Source organism: Pelobates fuscus, chromosome 2 (assembly GCF_036172605.1).
Source record: "Pelobates fuscus isolate aPelFus1 chromosome 2, aPelFus1.pri, whole genome shotgun sequence".
NCBI lineage: Eukaryota > Metazoa > Chordata > Amphibia > Anura > Pelobatidae > Pelobates > Pelobates fuscus.
This window is the reverse complement of record NC_086318.1, coordinates 283,165,496-283,184,916: the sequence shown is the minus strand read 5'-3', so window position 1 is coordinate 283,184,916 and position 19,421 is coordinate 283,165,496. Positions and strand designations below refer to the sequence as shown.

General features: G+C 52.1%; 1 protein-coding gene across 4 annotated transcripts in view; it reads left to right on the top strand.

The window, feature by feature from the left end:
- Positions 1-287: 287 nt before the first annotated feature.
- ZDHHC14 (zinc finger DHHC-type palmitoyltransferase 14) overlaps positions 288-19,421 on the top strand; it is a 300,826-nt gene continuing 281,692 nt past the window's right edge. For 3 of the 4 annotated variants that reach the window (XM_063443411.1, XM_063443409.1, XM_063443412.1), the window contains exons 1-3: positions 288-399; positions 9,233-9,359; positions 18,132-19,421. The exon at positions 18,132-19,421 is cut by the window's right edge and continues 135 nt beyond it. In XM_063443411.1, the coding sequence (XP_063299481.1) occupies positions 19,318-19,421 (104 nt within the window). In that variant the 5' untranslated portion in view covers positions 288-399; positions 9,233-9,359; positions 18,132-19,317. The remainder of the gene's footprint in view (positions 400-9,232; positions 9,360-18,131) is intronic. The other variant, XM_063443413.1, reaches the window with a different exon arrangement.

The window sequence follows — 19,421 nt, the reverse complement described above, 5'->3', positions numbered from 1 at the left end:
CAACAAGAAGGTTGACAATTAAATCATACGAAACTCCAATTTTTGCGATTTGGCATTGGGCCTTCTTAGGGCTGTGTTTATTGAGGGCAATGTACAGGATGAGCAAAACAGCAACACCAGAGGAATTTGTAAAATCAGCGACTTGTCACTCGGACTCTCAGACGCACCTCAGTACAAAACACAGGTCGTGACATAAAGCCGCAACGCCTGTCTGAGATTTGGAGTTCCCGAAGGATGAACTTATTGACGTCCATGAATTCGTAAACGACGGAAAACTGCAACTCCCGTGCTTCCTTGCGCCTCATTCGTGTAAATGTGTGTATCTGGAGGTCTGGGCTGCTTCGTCATCGCAAGCTTTTACTTTTGAGTGTGTGCGCGTTGTTGGGCTCAGTCTCCGGTGTTCTATCAAAAAACCCTACCCCGTGAAAATTCCCTACGCTCGTCACTTCCGGTGACGCGGCCGCACCGGAAGTAACATTTGGACGGGGGGGGTGCACCAACGCGCAAGCGCACACCAACTAGGTAGGGATTTTTCACGGGGTAGGGGAAATTAACGCCACAGTGCGCACGCGCGGCTCAGTACTCCCGTCGGAGGTACAGCGCGCGTGCGCACTAGTGGCAAGGGAGCACTCCACACACCGCGCGTGCACAGTATAGGGGTAGGGAAAATTGATGGCCATTTGTTCTGTGAAATCTCCCTACCCCTATACTGCACATCCGTGGACTCTGATCGTCGGATTAAAGCCTCTCCCTGCTCCCAACACTCTCAGCCATCCAAGGGGAGGGTAAAGTATGGTGGGGGTTTCTGTGAAGTATATGGGGGGTCTGCGCAGTATAATGGGGGGGTCTGCGCAGTATAATGGGGGGTCTGCACAGTATAATGGGGGGTCTGCACTGTATAATGGGGGGGTCTGCGTTGTATAATGGGGGGTCAGCGCAGTATAATGGGGGTCTGTGCAGTATTGGGGGGTCTGTGCAGTATTGGGGGGTCTTTGCAGAATTGGGGGGCCTGTGCAGTATCGGGGGGGACTTTGCAGTATTCAGGGGTCTGTGCAGTATTGGGGGGGGGACTGTACAGTATGGGGGGTCTGTGCAGTGTATGGGGGGGTCTGTGCAGTATCGGGGGGGTCTGTGCAGTATCGGGGAGGGTGTGTGCAGTATCGGGGGGGGTCTGTGCAGTATCGGGGGGGTCTGTGCAGTATCGGGGGGGGGGTCTGTGCAGTATCGGGGGGGTCTGCACTGTATAATGGGGGGTCTGCACAGTATTGGGGGGGTCTTTGCAGAATTGGGGTGTCTGTGCAATATCGGGGGGATTTTGCAGTATTCAGGGGTCTGTGCAGTATTGGGGGGACAGTACAGTATGGGGGGTCTGTGCAGTATCGGGGGGGTCTGTGCAGTATTTGGGGGTCTGTGCAGTATTGGGGGTCTGCGCTGTATATTGTGGGGGGTCTGCGCAGTATATGGGGGGCTGTCTGCGCATTATATGGGGGTCTGCGCAGTATATTGTGGAGGTCTGCGCTGTATATGGTGGGGTTTGTGCAGTATGTGGGGGGCTGCCTGCGCTGTATGTGGGGGGTCTGCGCAGTATATTGTGGGGGTCTGCGCAGTATATTGTGGGGGGTCTGCGCAGCATATTGGGAGGGCTGCGCAGTATATTGGGGGTTCTGTGAAGTATATTGGGGTGGCCTATGTGTTAGATGTGGGGGGCAGTGTGTTAGATGGAGGGGCTGTTTGTTACATGTAAGGGGGCAATGTATTATATTTTTCTGTGAAACCCTAGTTTCACAGAAAAATATTTATTTCCTAGACATCATATGCCATGGCATGCTTTTTGTTATGAAACCGCAGCCATCTAGTCACTCGCCAGAGAAGGATGAGAAACTGCACCCCAGCAAGAGGGACTGCCCCACATCTGCAACCAAATCCGTCGGTCACCGAATTCAGTAATCTCCGTCTCCATTCTGTATGTATGGTACTCCCAATTCTTATATTTAATCCGGTGTTTCTCCCACAATCTTGTGTCTGTCTGCTGTATGTATGTGGCACGCAAGTCTGCATGCACTGTGTCTGTTATGCCAGTCACTCTAACCAGTTTATTTCTTTTTGTGTGTGTCACACCTCTGACAAGCATTCTCCTATGGGACACGAAGTACATGAAGAGGAATGAAGAAGCCCATGTTTGATGCTTGTCTCCAGGGTGGAGTATTGAATTTATAAACAATGAAGTGGCATCTGACACATGACAAGCTGCTCCTGTTTGCACAGCAACTTCAACATTGTGTACTGTGATCACGGCATAGTTCAGAGGTAGGTAACCTTGGGCAGTCCAGATGCTGTGAATTACATCTCCCATAATGCTGGCAAACCATTATGGAAGGTGTAGTCCAAAACATCTGGAATACCGAATGCGTATGAATGAAAAGTATGGTGTGTGTGAATGGTCAGTAACAAGGGTTGAAGCCTTGACGTGGCGTTACTGCTCACATGTGTATTCATGTGCCAATTCAACCAATGTGAGTCACTGTAATACCTATGAGGTAACCATAAATACCGTGACTATGGAGAATTAAACGCCTGTATCACCTAAACACTGCTTACACTGTGACCGTATCTCCTATACACTGCTTACACTGTGACCGTACCATCTAAACACTGCTCACACTGTGACCGTATCTCCTAAACACTGCTCATACTGTGACCGTATCGCCTATACACTGCTTACACTGTGACTGTACCATCTAAACACTGCTCATACTGTGACTGTATCGCCTATACACTGCTTACTCTGTGACCGCATCTCCTATACACTGCTTACACTGTGACCGTATCTCCTATACACTGCTTACACTGTGAATGTTATTTTTTTCAAGTTAGTTTTAGTGTTTGCAGTTTCATTAAGTTGTTAACCACTATCCTCAATCTTCTGTTCTGAGTTTTCTTAGATTTGTGGGAAAAACAAGGTGATCCTCTCAATTTTACACTCCTTTACTGATGGTACCAGTGCCAGAGAAAAACCCACCACCATTAACCTAGACCTGCTGAAACAGAAGAGATTACCTTCTTCTACAGAAAACTTCCATATGACTGCTTCGGAACACATGCTGCAGACATTAAGTAACCCTTATCTTCCAGTGATTAATAATCCTGGATGGCCCAGATAGAGAGACTATTATATTATAAAGATACTGCCTTCCTAATGCCATACAGCCTTTCTGTACAGGTGATTGAACGTTCTCCATGTTGGATTTGACACTCTGCTTTTTTTTTTAGCCAGTTTCCGCATTGACTTTTATATTTTTTTCACTATACATATAAAGTGTAAACTGCATATTAACTTTGAAGAAATAAAGTATATTGCTGACACCTTAACATGCTATTTGTGTTACTTAGCTATAAATAATAACAGTACTTGCTGTGTCCCAATGTACGACACCACTGCAATTCTACAGCATGGTGATGAGATGGTGGATTGCAGTGGAGAAAACACAAAAAAAACTTCAGGCTCTATTGTTGAACACAGATTGGAGTGCCTTTTTGGCGTTCTAGATGTTTTGGGAACCTATATAAATTTAGAAATGGGGTAAATACTCTTTGTTTTAATCCCTTCAGGACGGAGTCAATAGTGCACGTTCTGATCTAAACAAAAACTAGAATTTGCGCTATATGTCTCTTCACCCGTAGTTCCCCTCTTTCAAATTATATGCACCCACATTTATTATATATCATTTTGTTCAGGAGAAACAGGGCTTTAATTTATCATTAACTATTCATATATGGAACATAATTTATTATGAATAAATTTTTTTAAAAAATGTGAGAAAATAAGATTCCATTTTCAAATTGAAATTTTCCAGATTAGTAATGTTACCTTTGAGACGGTGTGGTAGCCAGGAATGAGAATTACCCCCATAATGGCATAGCATTTGAAAAAGTAGACAAGCCAAGGTATTGAAAGTGGGGTATGTCCAGTCTTTTTTAGTAGCCACTTAGTCACAAACACTGGCCAAAGTTAGCGTTCATATTTGCTTTTTTGTGTGAAAAAAGCAAAAAACGAATATTTGGCCAGTGTTTGTGACTAAGTGGCTACTAAGAAAGACTGGACATACCCCACTTGCAATACCTCCGGTTGTCTACTTTTGCAAATGGTATGCCATCATGGGGGTAATTCTCATTCCTGGGCTACCATACGCTCTCAAAGGCAACATAACCAATCTGGCAAATTTCAATGTGCAAAAAATGAAATGCAAGCCTTATATGTGACTCTCTAACTTTCCAAAACACCATAAAACCTGTACATGGGGGGTTCTGTTATTCTCGGGAGACTTCACTAAACACAAATATTAGTGTTTTAAAACAGTAAAACATATTACAACAATAATATAGACCATAAAAGTGCCGTTCGCTTGTAAAAAAATGCGAAAAACGTCACTTTTACTTAAAATATCATCGTTGTAATACAATTTACCAGTTTGAAACACTAATATTTGAGTTCAGCGAAGTCTCCCGAGTAAAACAGTACCCCCTATGTACAGGTTTTATGGTGTCTTGGAGAGTTACAGGGTCAAATATAGTGCTTGCGAATTAAATTCCCTGCACTTTCTCCCTGTGTTGTCAGGCATGTCAATCAAATTTTAATTAATCAAATCACATAATTACGTTAAAAGATTATTTAAATATACACATTGAATTTTAATATATATGCATTTATAGGTATTTAAATTCTACGTGTATACTAATGTAATCTTTTATGTAATTGTATGTATTTATATATATATATATATATATATATATATATTTGCGGTTATTTGTATTTTAGATTTAGATAGAATGTCATTCTAAGTGTATTTTGTTACCGACATATATATATATATATATATATATTAATAACAAAATACAGTTAGAATGAAATTAAATATGCATATATAATTTATATTACATTTTGTTTCAATATTTTATTTATTTTATTTTAATTATACGTATTTATATATAATATATATACATCTATTATATATAATATATACATATTATATATGTAACGTCATTCTAAGTGTATTTTAATATATATATACTTATTAATATTAAAATACACTTTGTATGATGTTACATATATATAATATGTATATATAATATATATACATATTATATATATATATATATATATATATATATATATATAAATATAGTTCATTTATTTTTACACTTGTCTAATATATATTTTTTTACTTTCCCACCAGCAGGGGGACTGTCTGATATTTCAGACAGTCCCCCTGCTGGCAGATCCATAGCCAGCTATAGGGGGCCATGTGATCGCTCTTTGAGAGCGATCACATGGCCCCCGGGGGCCTCATTTGCCGGAGGGGGGCTGCCTGGGCTGTCAGGCAGCCCCCCAGAAGAGGATCGCGGCGGAGGTGAGTACACCTCTCCTCCAGGGGCTTAAAGCCGTTACGACGTACCATGCCGCCGCAACGGCTTTAAAGCCCACTTAAAGCGGGACGGCATGGTACGTCGTAACGGTGTTAAGGGGTTAAAGGAAACCTATGGTGCTAGGAATATCAAACTTTATTTCTAACACCCTCTTCACCCTTTTTGTCAGTTACCTGATTGTTAGGTCAGGCTCCGCATACATCAGGTCCCTCCTGCGCACACATTTGGGCTTCCACATTGGAAAGCATTAACTCAAGGCTTTTCTATAGCGTTTTTAAAGACACTGGTTGTCCTCATGCATAGCGTGAGGATGTCCAGTGTCATTTCACGTAGTTGGTCTCCGCTAAGGACCTGAAGCGCCTCTAGTGCCTGTCTGGTAGACAGCCAATAGAGGATGAGAACCTTGCAAGGTAATTATTGCAGTTCCTCAGAAACTGCAATATTTCACATTGCAGGGTTAAGGGGACATAGGCATTGCACCCAAACCACTTCAGCGAGATGAAGTGGTCTTGGTGCCTATAGTGTCCCTTTAAAGAGCAACTTCTTAATCTGCTTATTGCTATCTTTTGAAAGTCATCACTGTTATAAGCAAAACTTTCCATAGGCACAGTGACAAGAGGACCTATGTGCACCATAAATGATCATAGTTTGATACAAAGCCATATTTCCGAACAGTCCTGGATTGTTTGATAGAATACCAGTTTGGGGTTGCTCTCCATTGTCCCACAGTAATTAGCAGGTTAACGTTGATTACAGATGCACATTTCAAAATTGTTTGGAGTTTTAATATTATTTTTTTGCAGGGAACAGCAGTAAACAAAAAGTCTAACAATATTTGTTAATTTCTAATGTAACAAAAAAGTGAAAAAATATGTTGTACATCAATTACATACATAATAATTGCACATGTGGCCTATTATCAGATATTGTTAGCCGCTCTTTACTCTTAAGAGGCCTCATATACTCCTGACTACGACTTGGATGATGCTGTGATGAGATCTCGCTTTAGTACAGCCTTCTGTATCCAATAGTCTCTTATGCAGGGACTCCTCAAGGCGGTTTGCTCCTTCCCTCGGGAGCTGTAAAAATAGAAAATTAAGTTAAAACTCACCAGACCGTAACCAGAAAGCATATTACAATTTACATATTTTCTATTATTACAAACTACAATTTCCATGTTGAGGATTAGAGGCATAGAATAGAAAGAATGATAGAGCGCTTTTAATTTTGACTTAAAGCATCCCTGCGACGCCCACAAATTAAGAGCAAACAGGAACAACTTTATCTTAAGTATTTTTTCTACTTTTGACAAAAGACAGAGCTAATGCATACACTTGAGTAGAGCGCTTCCGTTGACTTCTGGCAGATTAACGCTCCAGGAGCTGAAGAGGACCTTGAGAAAGAAGATGCATACAAAGGACATTTTAAGTCAAATAAAAACTACCTTCATCTGCCCTTCATGGCCACTGGAATACAAGTGGAACAATGACCATCTGGGGTCTTTGCACAACATTCAAAATACATAAATAAAATATCATAAAAATATTAAGTGCTTTAGGGTTCGGTCATAATATCAGAATTGGGTCTAATGCAACAGAGGTTTCCATTTCAAGAACCTGTTGAATTCCTGCTGAGCCGCCAGTCATAGATGATGCACAACTATCCTCTTGTTAAACAGAACGATGGTCTCTATCCCGTACTGGGACACCAGATCTAAAATACAGAAAATGCACTTAGTGTATAATGCTTTAACCCCTTAAGGACACATGACATGTGTGACATGTCATGATTCCCTTTTATTCCAGAAGTTTGGTCCTTAAGGGGTTAAACGGCCTCCCTCATCAAACTAAAACTTGATCTGGAATTGAGAAAACAGTATCACATATAATGATTTAAACCTGACCAAACTGGGGCACTATATCTGGAACACTTTATTACCCCCCCTGATTAAAGTGGCATGGAGTATATAACCCTAGATTTAACCTTTGATGGATCCCGATAAGTATAAGCAGTTTTTATGATACAGTCACAGTGTAAGCAGTGTTTCAGAGATACGGTCACAGTGTAAGCAGTGTTTAGGAGATACGGTCACAGTATAAGCAGTGTTTAGGTGATACAGGCGTTTAATTCTCCATAGTCACGGTATTTATGGTTACCTCATAACTATTACAGTGACTCACATTGGTAGAATTGGCACATAATTACACATGTGAGCAGTAACGCCACGTCAAGGCTTCAACCCTTGTTACTGACCATTCACACACACCATACTTTTCATTCATACGCATTCGGTATTCCAGATGTTTTGGACTACACCTCCCATAATGGTTTGCCAGCATTATGGGAGATGTAATTCACAGCATCTGGACTGCCCAAGGTTACCTACCTCTGAACTATGCCGTGATCACAGTACACAATGTTGAAGATTACTGAATTCGGTGACCGACGGATTTGGTTGCAGATGTGGGGCAGTCCCTCTCGCTGGGGTGCAGTTTCTCATCCTTCTCTGGCGAGTGACTAGATGGCTGCGGTTTCGTAGCAAAAAGCATGCCATGGCATATGATATCTAGGAAATAAATATTTTTCTGTGAAACTAGGGTTGTACACATCTAACGCACAGCCCCCAAATATAATACACTGCCCCCCCACATGTAACGAACAGCCCCTCCATCTAACACACTGCCCCCCACATCTAACACATAGGCCACCCTAATATAATTCGCAGCCCCCCCAATATACTGCGCAGACCCCCCATATACAGCGCAGGCAGCCCCCCATATACTGCACAGACCCCCCATACTGTACAGTCCCCCCCAATACTGCACAGACCCCAGAATACTGTGAAGTCCCCCCCGATACTGCACAGACCCCCCAATTCTGCAAAGACCCCCCCAATACTGCACAGACCCCCCATACACTGCACAGACCCCCCATTATTCTGCGCAGACCCCCATCATACAGCGCAGCCCCCCATTATACTGTGCAGACGCCCCCATTATACAGCACAGACCCCCCCATTATACAGCGCAGACCCCCCCATTATACTGCACCCCCCCCGATACTGCACAGTCCCCCCCGAAACTGCACAGACCCCCCAATACTGCACAGACCCCCCCAATACTGCACAGACCCCCCATACACTGCAGACCCCCCCATTATACTGCGCAGTCCCCCCATTATACAGAAAAGCCCCCATTATACTGCGCAGCCCCCATTATACTGCGCAGACCCCCCCATTATACAGCGCAGACCCCTCCTTTCTACTGCGCAGACCACCCCATTATACAGCGCAGCCCCCCCATTATACTGCGCAGCCCCCATTATACTGCGCAGCCCCCCCCATACACTGCACAGCCCCCCCATTATACAGCGCAGACCCCCCATATACTTCACAGAAACCCCCACCATACTTTATCCTCCCCTTGGATGGCTGAGAGTGTTGGGAGCAGGGAGAGACTTTAATCCGACGATCAGAGTCCGCGCATGCGCAGTATAGGGGTAGGGAGATTTCAGAGAACAAATGGCCATCAATTTTCCCTACCCATATACTGCGCACGCGCGGTGTGGGGAGTGCTCCCTTGCCACTAGTGCGCACGCGCGCTGTACCTCCGACGGGAGTACTGAGCCGCGCGTGCGCACTGTGGCGTTAATTTCCCCTACCCCGTGAAAAATCCCTACCTAGTTTGTGTGCGCTTGCGCGGTGGCGAACACCCCCGTCCAAACGTCACTTCCGGTGCGACCGCGTCACCGGAAGTGACGAGGGTAGGGAATTTTGACGGTGTAGGGTTTTTTGATGGAACACCGGCAGGAGGTGGAGAGAGAGAGAGGAAACTGAGGAAGCTCAGGAACCTCGGATTCTCGCCGCCCAGGAAAGGCGCGCTTGCAGATCGCTGTCTGTGCGGCCTTGGGGGAAGGCAGGGAATTGGCCTTGAGATGTGGGTATAAATGCTCGTCGTCTACTGCCCGCTCTGAGTATGAGAGAGGCATGAGGGGAGCATTGCTGTGCTGTGTGGATGCACCGAAATCGAGCGAGCCCTGCTGTGCCTTTCTGGGAGAGACAGAGCCCAGCTGTGGCTGGCTGGTTGAGAGAGAGAGAGAGAGAGAGAGAGAGAGAGCCCTGCCGTGCCTGGCTGGTTGAGAGAGAGAGAGAGAGAGAGAAAGCCCTGCTGTTCCTGGTTGGTTGAGAGAGAGAGAGAAAGCCCTGCTGTTCCTGGTTGGTTGAGAGGAGAGAGAGAGCCCTGCCGTGCCTGGCTGGTTGAGAGGAGAGAGAGAGCGCGCGCCGTGCTTGGCTGGTTGGGAGAAATATAGAGCCCTGCTGTGCCTGGTTGGTTGAGAGAGAGAACCCTGCCGTGCCTGGCTGGTTGAGAGAGAGAGAGCGCTGTGCCTGGCTGGTTGAGAGAGAGCGAGAGAGAGAGAGAGCTCTGATGTGCCTGGCTGGTTGAGAGAGAGCTCTGATGTGCCTGGCTGGTTGAGAGGTTGAGAGAGAGCTCTGATGTGCCTGCCTGGCTGGTTGAGAGAGAGAGAGAGCTCTGATGTGCCTGCCTGGCTGGTTGAGAGAGAGAGAGAGAGAGCTCTGATGTGCCTGCCTGGCTGGTTGAGAGAGAGAGCTCTGATGTGCCTGCCTGGCTGGTTGAGAGAGAGAGAGAGCTCTGATGTGCCTGGCTGGTTGAGAGAGAGAGAGAGCTCTGATGTGCCTGGCTGGTTGAGAGAGCTCTGATGTGCCTGGCTGGTTGAGAGAGCTCTGATGTGCCTGGCTGGTTGAGAGAGCTCTGATGTGCCTGGCTGGTTGAGAGAGCTCTGATGTGCCTGGCTGGTTGAGAGAGCTCTGATGTGCCTGGCTGGTTGAGAGAGCTCTGATGTGCCTGGCTGGTTGAGAGAGCTCTGATGTGCCTGGCTGGTTGAGAGAGCTCTGATGTGCCTGGCTGGTTGAGAGAGCTCTGATGTGCCTGGCTGGTTGAGAGAGCTCTGATGTGCCTGGCTGGTTGAGAGAGCTCTGATGTGCCTGGCTGGTTGAGAGAGCTCTGATGTGCCTGGCTGGTTGAGAGAGCTCTGATGTGCCTGGCTGGTTGAGAGAGCTCTGATGTGCCTGGCTGGTTGAGAGAGCTCTGATGTGCCTGGCTGGTTGAGAGAGCTCTGATGTGCCTGGCTGGTTGAGAGAGAGGGAGCTCTGATGTGCCTGGCTGGTTGAGAGAGAGCTCTGATGTGCCTGGCTGGTTGAGAGAGAGGGCGCTCTGATGTGCCTGGCTGGTTGAGAGAGAGGGCGCTCTGATGTGCCTGGCTGGTTGAGAGAGAGGGCGCTCTGATGTGCCTGGCTGGTTGAGAGAGAGGGAGCTCTGATGTGCCTGGCTGGTTGAGAGAGAGAGAGCTCTGATGTGCCTGGCTGGTTGAGAGAGCTCTGATGTGCCTGGCTGGTTGAGAGAGCTCTGATGTGCCTGGCTGGTTGAGAGAGCTCTGATGTGCCTGGCTGGTTGAGAGAGAGCTCTGATGTGCCTGGCTGGTTGAGAGAGAGAGCTCTGATGTGCCTGGCTGGTTGAGAGAGAGCTCTGATGTGCCTGGCTGGTTGAGAGAGAGAGAGAGCTCTGATGTGCCTGGCTGGTTGAGAGAGAGAGAGAGCTCTGATGTGCCTGGCTGGTTGAGAGAGAGAGCTCTGATGTGCCTGGCTGGTTGAGAGAGAGAGAGAGCTCTGATGTGCCTGGCTGGTTGAGAGAGAGAGAGCTCTGATGTGCCTGGCTGGTTGAGAGAGAGAGAGCTCTGATGTGCCTGGCTGGTTGAGAGAGAGAGAGCTCTGATGTGCCTGGCTGGTTGAGAGAGAGCTCTGATGTGCCTGCTTGGTTGAGAGAGAGCTCTGATGTGCCTGGCTGGTTGAGAGAGAGAGAGCTCTGATGTGCCTGGCTGGTTGAGAGAGAGAGAGCTCTGATGTGCCTGGCTGGTTGAGAGAGAGAGCTCTGATGTGCCTGGCTGGTTGAGAGAGAGAGAGCTCTGATGTGCCTGGCTGGTTGAGAGAGAGAGAGCTCTGATGTGCCTGGCTGGTTGAGAGAGAGAGAGAGCTCTGATGTGCCTGGCTGGTTGAGAGAGAGAGAGCTCTGATGTGCCTGGCTGGTTGAGAGAGAGAGAGCTCTGATGTGCCTGGCTGGTTGAGAGAGAGAGAGCTCTGATGTGCCTGGCTGGTTGAGAGAGAGAGAGAGCTCTGATGTGCCTGGCTGGTTGAGAGAGAGAGAGCTCTGATGTGCCTGGCTGGTTGAGAGAGAGAGAGAGAGAGCCCTGATGTGCCTGGCTGGTTGAGAGAGAGAGAGAGCCCTGATGTGCCTGGCTGGTTGAGAGAGAGAGAGAGAGAGAGCCCTGATGTGCCTGGCTGGTTGAGAGAGAGAGAGCCCTGATGTGCCTGGCTGGTTGAGAGAGAGAGAGAGAGAGAGAGCCCTGATGTGCCTGGCTGGTTGAGAGAGAGCCCTGCCGTGCCTGGCTGGTTGAGAGAGCCCTGCCGTGCCTGGCTGGTTGAGAGAGCCCTGCCGTGCCTGGCTGGTTGAGAGAGCCCTGCCGTGCCTGGCTGGTTGAGAGAGAGCCCTGCCGTGCCTGGCTGGTTGAGAGAGAGCCCTGCCGTGCCTGGCTGGTTGAGAGAGAGCCCTGCCGTGCCTGGCTGGTTGAGAGAGAGCCCTGCCGTGCCTGGCTGGTTGAGAGAGAGCCCTGCCGTGCCTGGCTGGTTGAGAGAGAGCCCTGCCGTGCCTGGCTGGTTGAGAGAGAGCCCTGCCGTGCCTGGCTGGTTGAGAGAAAGAGAGAGAGAGAGAGAGAGCCCTGCCGTGCCTGGCTGGTTTAGAGAGAGAGAGAGAGCCCTGCCGTGCCTGGCTGGTTGAGAGAGAGAGAGAGAGCCCTGCCGTGCCTGGCTGGTTGAGAGAGAGAGAGCCCTGCCGTGCCTGGCTGGTTGAGAGAGAGCCCTGCCGTGCCTGGCTGGTTGAGAGAGAGCCCTGCCGTGCCTGGCTGGTTGAGAGAGAGCCCTGCTGTGCCTGGCTGGCTGAGAGAGAGAGAGCCGTGCTGTGCCTGGCTGGTTGAGAGAGAGAGAGAGAGCCCTGCCATGCCTGGCTGGTTGAAAGAGAGAGAGCCGTGGCTGGTTGAGAGAGAGAGAGAGAGCCCTGCCGTGCCTGGCTGGTTGAGAGAGAGCCCTGCCGTGCCTGGCTGGTTGAGAGAGAGCCCTGCCGTGCCTGGCTGGTTGAGAGAGAGCCCTGCCGTGCCTGGCTGGTTGAGAGAGAGCCCTGCCGTGCCTGGCTGGTTGAGAGAGAGCCCTGCCGTGCCTGGCTGGTTGAGAGAGAGCCCTGCCGTGCCTGGCTGGTTGAGAGAGAGCCCTGCCGTGCCTGGCTGGTTGAGAGAGAGCCCTGCCGTGCCTGGCTGGTTGAGAGAGAGCCCTGCCGTGCCTGGCTGGTTGAGAGAGAGCCCTGCCGTGCCTGGCTGGTTGAGAGAGAGCCCTGCCATGCCTGGCTGGTTGAGAGAGAGCCCTGCCGTGCCTTGCTGGTTGAGAGAGAGCCCTGCCGTGCCTTGCTGGTTGAGAGAGAGCCCTGCCGTGCCTGGCTGGTTGAGAGAGAGCCCTGCCGTGCCTGGCTGGTTGAGAGAGAGCCCTGCCGTGCCTGGCTGGTTGAGAGAGAGCCCTGCCGTGCCTGGCTGGTTGAGAGAGAGCCCTGCCGTGCCTGGCTGGTTGAGAGAGAGCCCTGCCGTGCCTGGCTGGTTGAGAGAGAGCCCTGCCGTGCCTGGCTGGTTGAGAGAGAGAGAGCCGTGGCTGGTAGAGAGAGAGAGAGAGAGCCCTGCCGTGCCTGGCTGGTTGAGAGAGAGAGAGAGCCCTGCCGTGCCTGGCTGGTTGAGAGAGAGCCCTGCCGTGCCTGGCTGGTTGAGAGAGAGAGCCCTGCCGTGCCTGGCTGGTTGAGAGAGAGAGCCCTGCCGTGCCTGGCTGGTTGAGAGAGAGAGCCCTGCCGTGCCTGGCTGGTTGAGAGAGAGAGCCCTGCCGTGCCTGGCTGGTTGAGAGAGAGAGCCCTGCCGTGCCTGGCTGGTTGAGAGAGAGAGCCCTGCCGTGCCTGGCTGGTTGAGAGAGAGAGCCCTGCCGTGCCTGGCTGGTTGAGAGAGAGAGCCCTGCCGTGCCTGGCTGGTTGAGAGAGAGAGCCCTGCCGTGCCTGGCTGGTTGAGAGAGAGAGCCCTGCCGTGCCTGGCTGGTTGAGAGAGAGAGCCCTGCCGTGCCTGGCTGGTTGAGAGAGAGAGCCCTGCCGTGCCTGGCTGGTTGAGAGAGAGAGAGAGCCCTGCCGTGCCTGGCTGGTTGAGAGAGAGAGAGCCGTGCCTGGCTGGTTGAGAGAGAGAGAGCCCTGCCGTGCCTGGCTGGTTGAGAGAGAGAGCCCTGCCGTGCCTGGCTGGTTGAGAGAGAGAGAGAGCCCTGCCGTGCCTGGCTGGTTGAGAGAGAGAGAGAGCCCTGCCGTGCCTGGCTGGTTGAGAGAGAGAGAGAGCCCTGCCGTGCCTGGCTGGTTGAGAGAGAGAGAGAGCCCTGCCGTGCCTGGCTGGTTGAGAGAGAGAGAGAGCCCTGCCGTGCCTGGCTGGTTGAGAGAGAGAGAGAGCCCTGCCGTGCCTGGCTGGTTGAGAGAGAGAGAGAGAGCCCTGCCGTGCCTGGCTGGTTGAGAGAGAGCCCTGCCGTGCCTGGCTGGTTGAGAGAGAGCCCTGCCGTGCCTGGCTGGTTGAGAGAGAGCCCTGCCGTGCCTGGCTGGTTGAGAGAGAGCCCTGCCGTGCCTGGCTGGTTGAGAGAGAGCCGTGCCTGGCTGGTTGAGAGAGAGCCGTGCCTGGCTGGTTGAGAGAGAGCCGTGCCGTGCCTGGCTGGTTGAGAGAGAGCCGTGCCGTGCCTGGCTGGTTGAGAGAGAGCCCTGCCGTGCCTGGCTGGTTGAGAGAGAGCCCTGCCGTGCCTGGCTGGTTGAGAGAGAGCCCTGCCGTGCCTGGCTGGTTGAGAGAGAGCCCTGCCGTGCCTGGCTGGTTGAGAGAGAGCCCTGCCGTGCCTGGCTGGTTGAGAGAGAGCCCTGCCGTGCCTGGCTGGTTGAGAGAGAGCCCTGCCGTGCCTGGCTGGTTGAGAGAGAGCCCAGCCGTGCCTGGCTGGTTGAGAGAGAGCCCAGCCGTGCCTGGCTGGTTGAGAGAGAGCCCAGCCGTGCCTGGCTGGTTGAGAGAGAGCCCAGCCGTGCCTGGCTGGTTGAGAGAGAGCCCTGCCGTGCCTGGCTGGTTGAGAGAGAGCCCTGCCGTGCCTGGCTGGTTGAGAGAGAGCCCTGCCGTGCCTGGCTGGTTGAGAGAGAGCCCAGCCGTGCCTGGCTGGTTGAGAGAGAGCCCTGCCGTGCCTGGCTGGTTGAGAGAGAGCCCTGCCGTGCCTGGCTGGTTGAGAGAGAGCCCTGCCGTGCCTGGCTGGTTGAGAGAGAGCCCTGCCGTGCCTGGCTGGTTGAGAGAGAGCCCTGCCGTGCCTGGCTGGTTGAGAGAGAGCCCTGCCGTGCCTGGCTGGTTGAGAGAGAGCCCTGCCGTGCCTGGTTGGGGGAGAGAGAGAGAGAGCCCTGCCGTTCCTGGTTGGGGGAGAGAGAGAGCCCTGCCGTTCCTGGTTGGGGGAGAGAGAGAGAGCCCTGACGTGCCTGGTTGGGGGAGGGGGTGAGAGAGAGAGAGCCCTGCCGTGCCTGGCTGAGGAAGGGGAGAGAGAGCCTGGCTGGGAAAGGGGGGAGAGAGAGCCGTGCCTGGCTGGGGAAGGGGAGAGAGCCGTGCCTGGCTGGGGAAGGGGAGAGAGCCGTGCCTGGCTGGGGAAGGGGAGAGAGAGAGCCGTGCCTGGCTGGGGAAGGGGAGAGAGAGAGAGCCGTGCCTGGCTGGGGAAGGGGAGAGAGAGAGAGCCGTGCCTGGCTGGGGAAGGGGAGAGAGAGAGAGCCGTGCCTGGCTGGGGAAGGGGAGAGAGAGAGAGCCGTGCCTGGCTGGGGAAGGGGAGAGAGAGAGAGCCGTGCCTGGCTGGGGAAGGGGAGAGAGAGAGAGCCGTGCCTGGCTGGGGAAGGGGAGAGAGAGAGAGCCGTGCCTGGCTGGGGAAGGGGAGAGAGAGAGCCGTGCCTGGCTGGGGAAGGGGAGAGAGAGAGCCGTGCCTGGCTGGGGAAGGGGAGAGAGAGAGCCGTGCCTGGCTGGGGAAGGGGAGAGAGAGAGCCGTGCCTGGCTGGGGAAGGGGAGAGAGCGAGCCAGCCCTGCCGTGCCTGGCTGGGGGGGAGAGAGCGAGACAGCCCTGCCGTGCCTGGCTGGGGGGGGAGAGCGCGAGCCAGCCCTGCCGTGCCTGGCTGGGGGGGAGAGCGCGAGCCAGCCCTGCCGTGCCTGGCTGGGGGGGGGAGAGCGAGCCAGCCCTGCCGTGCCTGGCTGGGGGGGGGAGAGAATGAGCCAGCCCTGCCGTGCCTGGCTGGGGGGGGGAGAGAATGAGCCAGCCCTGCCGTGCCTGGCTGGGGGGGGGAGAGAATGAGCCAGCCCTGCCGTGCCTGGCTGGGGGGGGAGAGAATGAGCCAGCCCTGCCGTGCCTGGCTGGGGGGGGGGGGAGAGAATGAGCCAGCCCTGCCGTGCCTGGCTGGGGGGGGGGGGGGGAGAGTGAGCCAGCCCTGCCGTGCACGGCTGGGGGGGGGAGAGAATGAGCCAGCCCTGCCGTGCACGGCTGGGGGGGGGAGAGAATGAGCCAGCCCTGCCGTGCATGGCTGGGGGGGGGGGGGGGAGAGAGAGCGAGCCAGCCCTGCCGTGCATGGCTGGGGGGGGGGGGAGAGAGAGCGAGCCAGCCAGCCCTGCCGTGCCTGGCTGGGGGGGGGGAGAGAACGAGCCAGCCCTGCCATGCCTGGCTGGGGGGGGGGGGGGGGAGAGAGCGAGCCAGCCCTGCCGTGCCTGGCTGGGGGGGAGAGAGCGAGCCAGCCCTGCCGTGCCTGGCTGGGGGGGAGAGAGCGAGCCAGCCCTGCCGTGCCTGGCTGGGGGGGAGAGCGCGAGCCAGCCCTGCCGTGCCTGGCTGGGGGGGGGGGAGAGAGAGCGAGCCAGCCAGCCCTGCCGTGCCTGGCTGGGGGAGAGAGAGCGAGCCAGCCCTGCCGTGCATGGCTGGGGGGGGGGGGGAGAGAGAGCGAGCCAGCCAGCCCTGCCGTGCCTGGCTGGGGGGGGGGAGAGAACGAGCCAGCCCTGCCATGCCTGGCTGGGGGGGGGGGGGGGGGAGAGAGCGAGCCAGCCCTGCCGTGCCTGGCTGGGGGGGAGAGAGCGAGCCAGCCCTGCCGTGCCTGGCTGGGGGGGAGAGAGCGAGCCAGCCCTGCCGTGCCTGGCTGGGGGGGAGAGAGCGAGCCAGCCCTGCCGTGCCTGGCTGGGGGGGAGAGAGCGAGCCAGCCCTGCCGTGCCTGGCTGGTGGGGAGAGAGCGAGCCAGCCCTGCCGTGCCTGGCTGGTGGGGAGAGAGCGAGACAGCCCTGCCGTGCCTGGCTGGGGGGGAGAGAGAGAGCGAGACAGCCCTGCCGTGCCTTGCTGGGGGGGAGAGAGAGAGCGAGCCAGCCCTGCCGTGCCTTGCTGGGGGGGAGAGAGAGAGCGAGCCAGCCCTGCCGTGCCTGGCTGGGGGGGAGAGAGCGAGCCAGCCCTGCCGTGCCTGGCTGGGGGGGGGGGAGAGCGAGCCAGCCCTGCCGTGCCTGGCTGGGGGGGGGGGGAGAGCGAGCCAGCTCTGCTGTGCCTGGCTGGGGGGGAGAGCGAGCCAGCCCTGCTGTGCCTTGCTTGGGGGGGGGGGTGGGGGAGAGAGCGAGCCAGCCGTGCCTGGCTGGGGGGGGGGAAAGAGCGAGCCAGCCGTGCCTGGCTGGGGGGGGGGGAAAGAGCGAGCCAGCCGTGCCTGGCTGGGGGGGGAGAGCGAGCCAGCCGTGCCTGGCTGGGGGGGGAGAGCGAGCCAGCCGTGCCTGGCTGGGGGGGGAGAGCGAGCCAGCCGTAAAGGACCACCATAGGCACCCAGACCACTTCAGCTTAATGAAGGGGTCTGGGTGCCAGGTCCATCTAGGTTTAGCCCTTTTTGCTGTAAACATAGCAGTTTCAGAGAAACTGCTGTGTTTACCTATGGGTTAATCCAGCCTCTAGTGGCTGTCTCATTGACAGCCGCTAGAGGCGCTTCCGCGCTTCTCACTGTGACAAGACGCCAGCGTCCATAGGAAGGCATTGAAAATGCTTTTCTATGAGACTGGCTGAATGCGTGCGCGGCTCTTGCCGCGCATGCGCATTCAGCCGATGACGGAAAGAGAGCGAGGAGAGTCCCAGCGCTGGAAAAGAGGTAAAATTTAACCCCTTCCTCCCCCTAGAGCCCAGCAGAAGTGGGACCCTGAGGGGGGGGGCAGCCTCAGGGCAAATTTCCTGGCACTATAGTGGTCCTTTAACAAAAAAGTCAAGCTTGTTTTACTTATCTGTTGTGGTGTTACAAAAAAGGTTGTAACACTAACCAATTAGTTAATCCTCTTTTTGTGGTGTTGAAGAGTTGTGAGCTTGAAATATTGATTAGGGAGATTATAAAACCACAGCTATCAAAGTATAATGATTCAAGCAAGTGGAACAACAGATGCTTTAAGTTTTGAATTGCAGTGTAAGAGCTACCTCTCAAATTCTTGTGCAATAATTTACTATCACAATCAGATACTCTGTTTTAGGAGAACTATTGACTTTTAACTATTAACCTTCATGTAATGTAAATGTTTTCCTTCATTTGTAGGACAAGAAATGTGTCTTCATGATGATGAGAGCTCTTGCCATGGTCTCTGTTATTTTTGAGAAGCCAGACTAAGCTTGTGCGGCAGCCAATGCATTTTGTAAAAGGAAAAAAATTGTTAAAGAGCACTATCATTTTACAGATTTTGACAAACCATTTTGGATTTTTCTGTGTTCTAGACCTATCTGAAATGAGCTTGGAAAGAGAACTTTAAAGCATTTGAATGACAATTGTTTAGGTTGGATGTTTTTTTTTATGCTGGATTGTTTGCCGTTTCTTCGAATATCTAAGCAGTAGGTGCTTTATCTGTCATTAACAAGAAGAGGATTGTGTTGCAACAGGAAGCAAATTTAAAAAGGAAAAAAAATAAACATTTCACAGGCCGATGCGGAATTGAAATGGTGATAATGTTTTAGTCAATTTGCTACAATCTTTTGCCATCAACCCAATAAGGAACATATACATTTATTACAAAAAAATATACATATGTGTTTTTTTTTATTTTTTTTGTTTTTTTTTACCTTTTTATTGCAGGAAAAACATTTTCAAAAATATTCACGATGGTATTAGATCAACAATCAGAGTTCTATAGTTAAAAAAAGAAACGTGAAACCTTACCGTCTGTGACTACATCTTCAACGATATTGTTGCTTTTTCTTCTTTTGGAATGTTTGAGGTGATGATTTCATATAAATAGTTATTGTGATGGTAAAAAGAATACACTGCGAAGAGAAGAAGGTTGGTCAGGAATACAAGAGCATAAATTCCATTGACTAGATGCCATAAACAAGTAATCTCTTTTGCTGCTCATATGAACGCCACAACGAACGACCATTGCCAGCAAAACCTACGAGAAGGACCTACAAGTACAAAACAGGTCATCTCTCGAAAACTCGGATTCTTTCCTCCTTAATTGTAGTTTGCATCAACTGAATCTTTCCCATACTTTTAGGTCTCTTAAAACTGGAATACAATATAAAAGGGACCTGAACTTTTATTAAAGGCCCATAAAAAGTCTTTATTTGGATATTTGTTAAATCAAGGCTTTATCCAGGAATTAATCAGGTTTCGTAACTTGGGGATGCACACAAGAAACTAGATATTTTTGGTTGCCTTTAATTTTGTTCTTTTTTTGCCTGTTTGTACCAGCTCGGAACAAATTCTGTTTTCCTGAGGTTTTGTTTTGCTTATGAGTCCCGGAAGTGGGCTCATGAAAGAGTGTGGATACAGTGAAATTAATACTTGTGGCACCTCCCCCATGGAGTCTCCTCCCAAAAAGAAAGCTGCTGCACA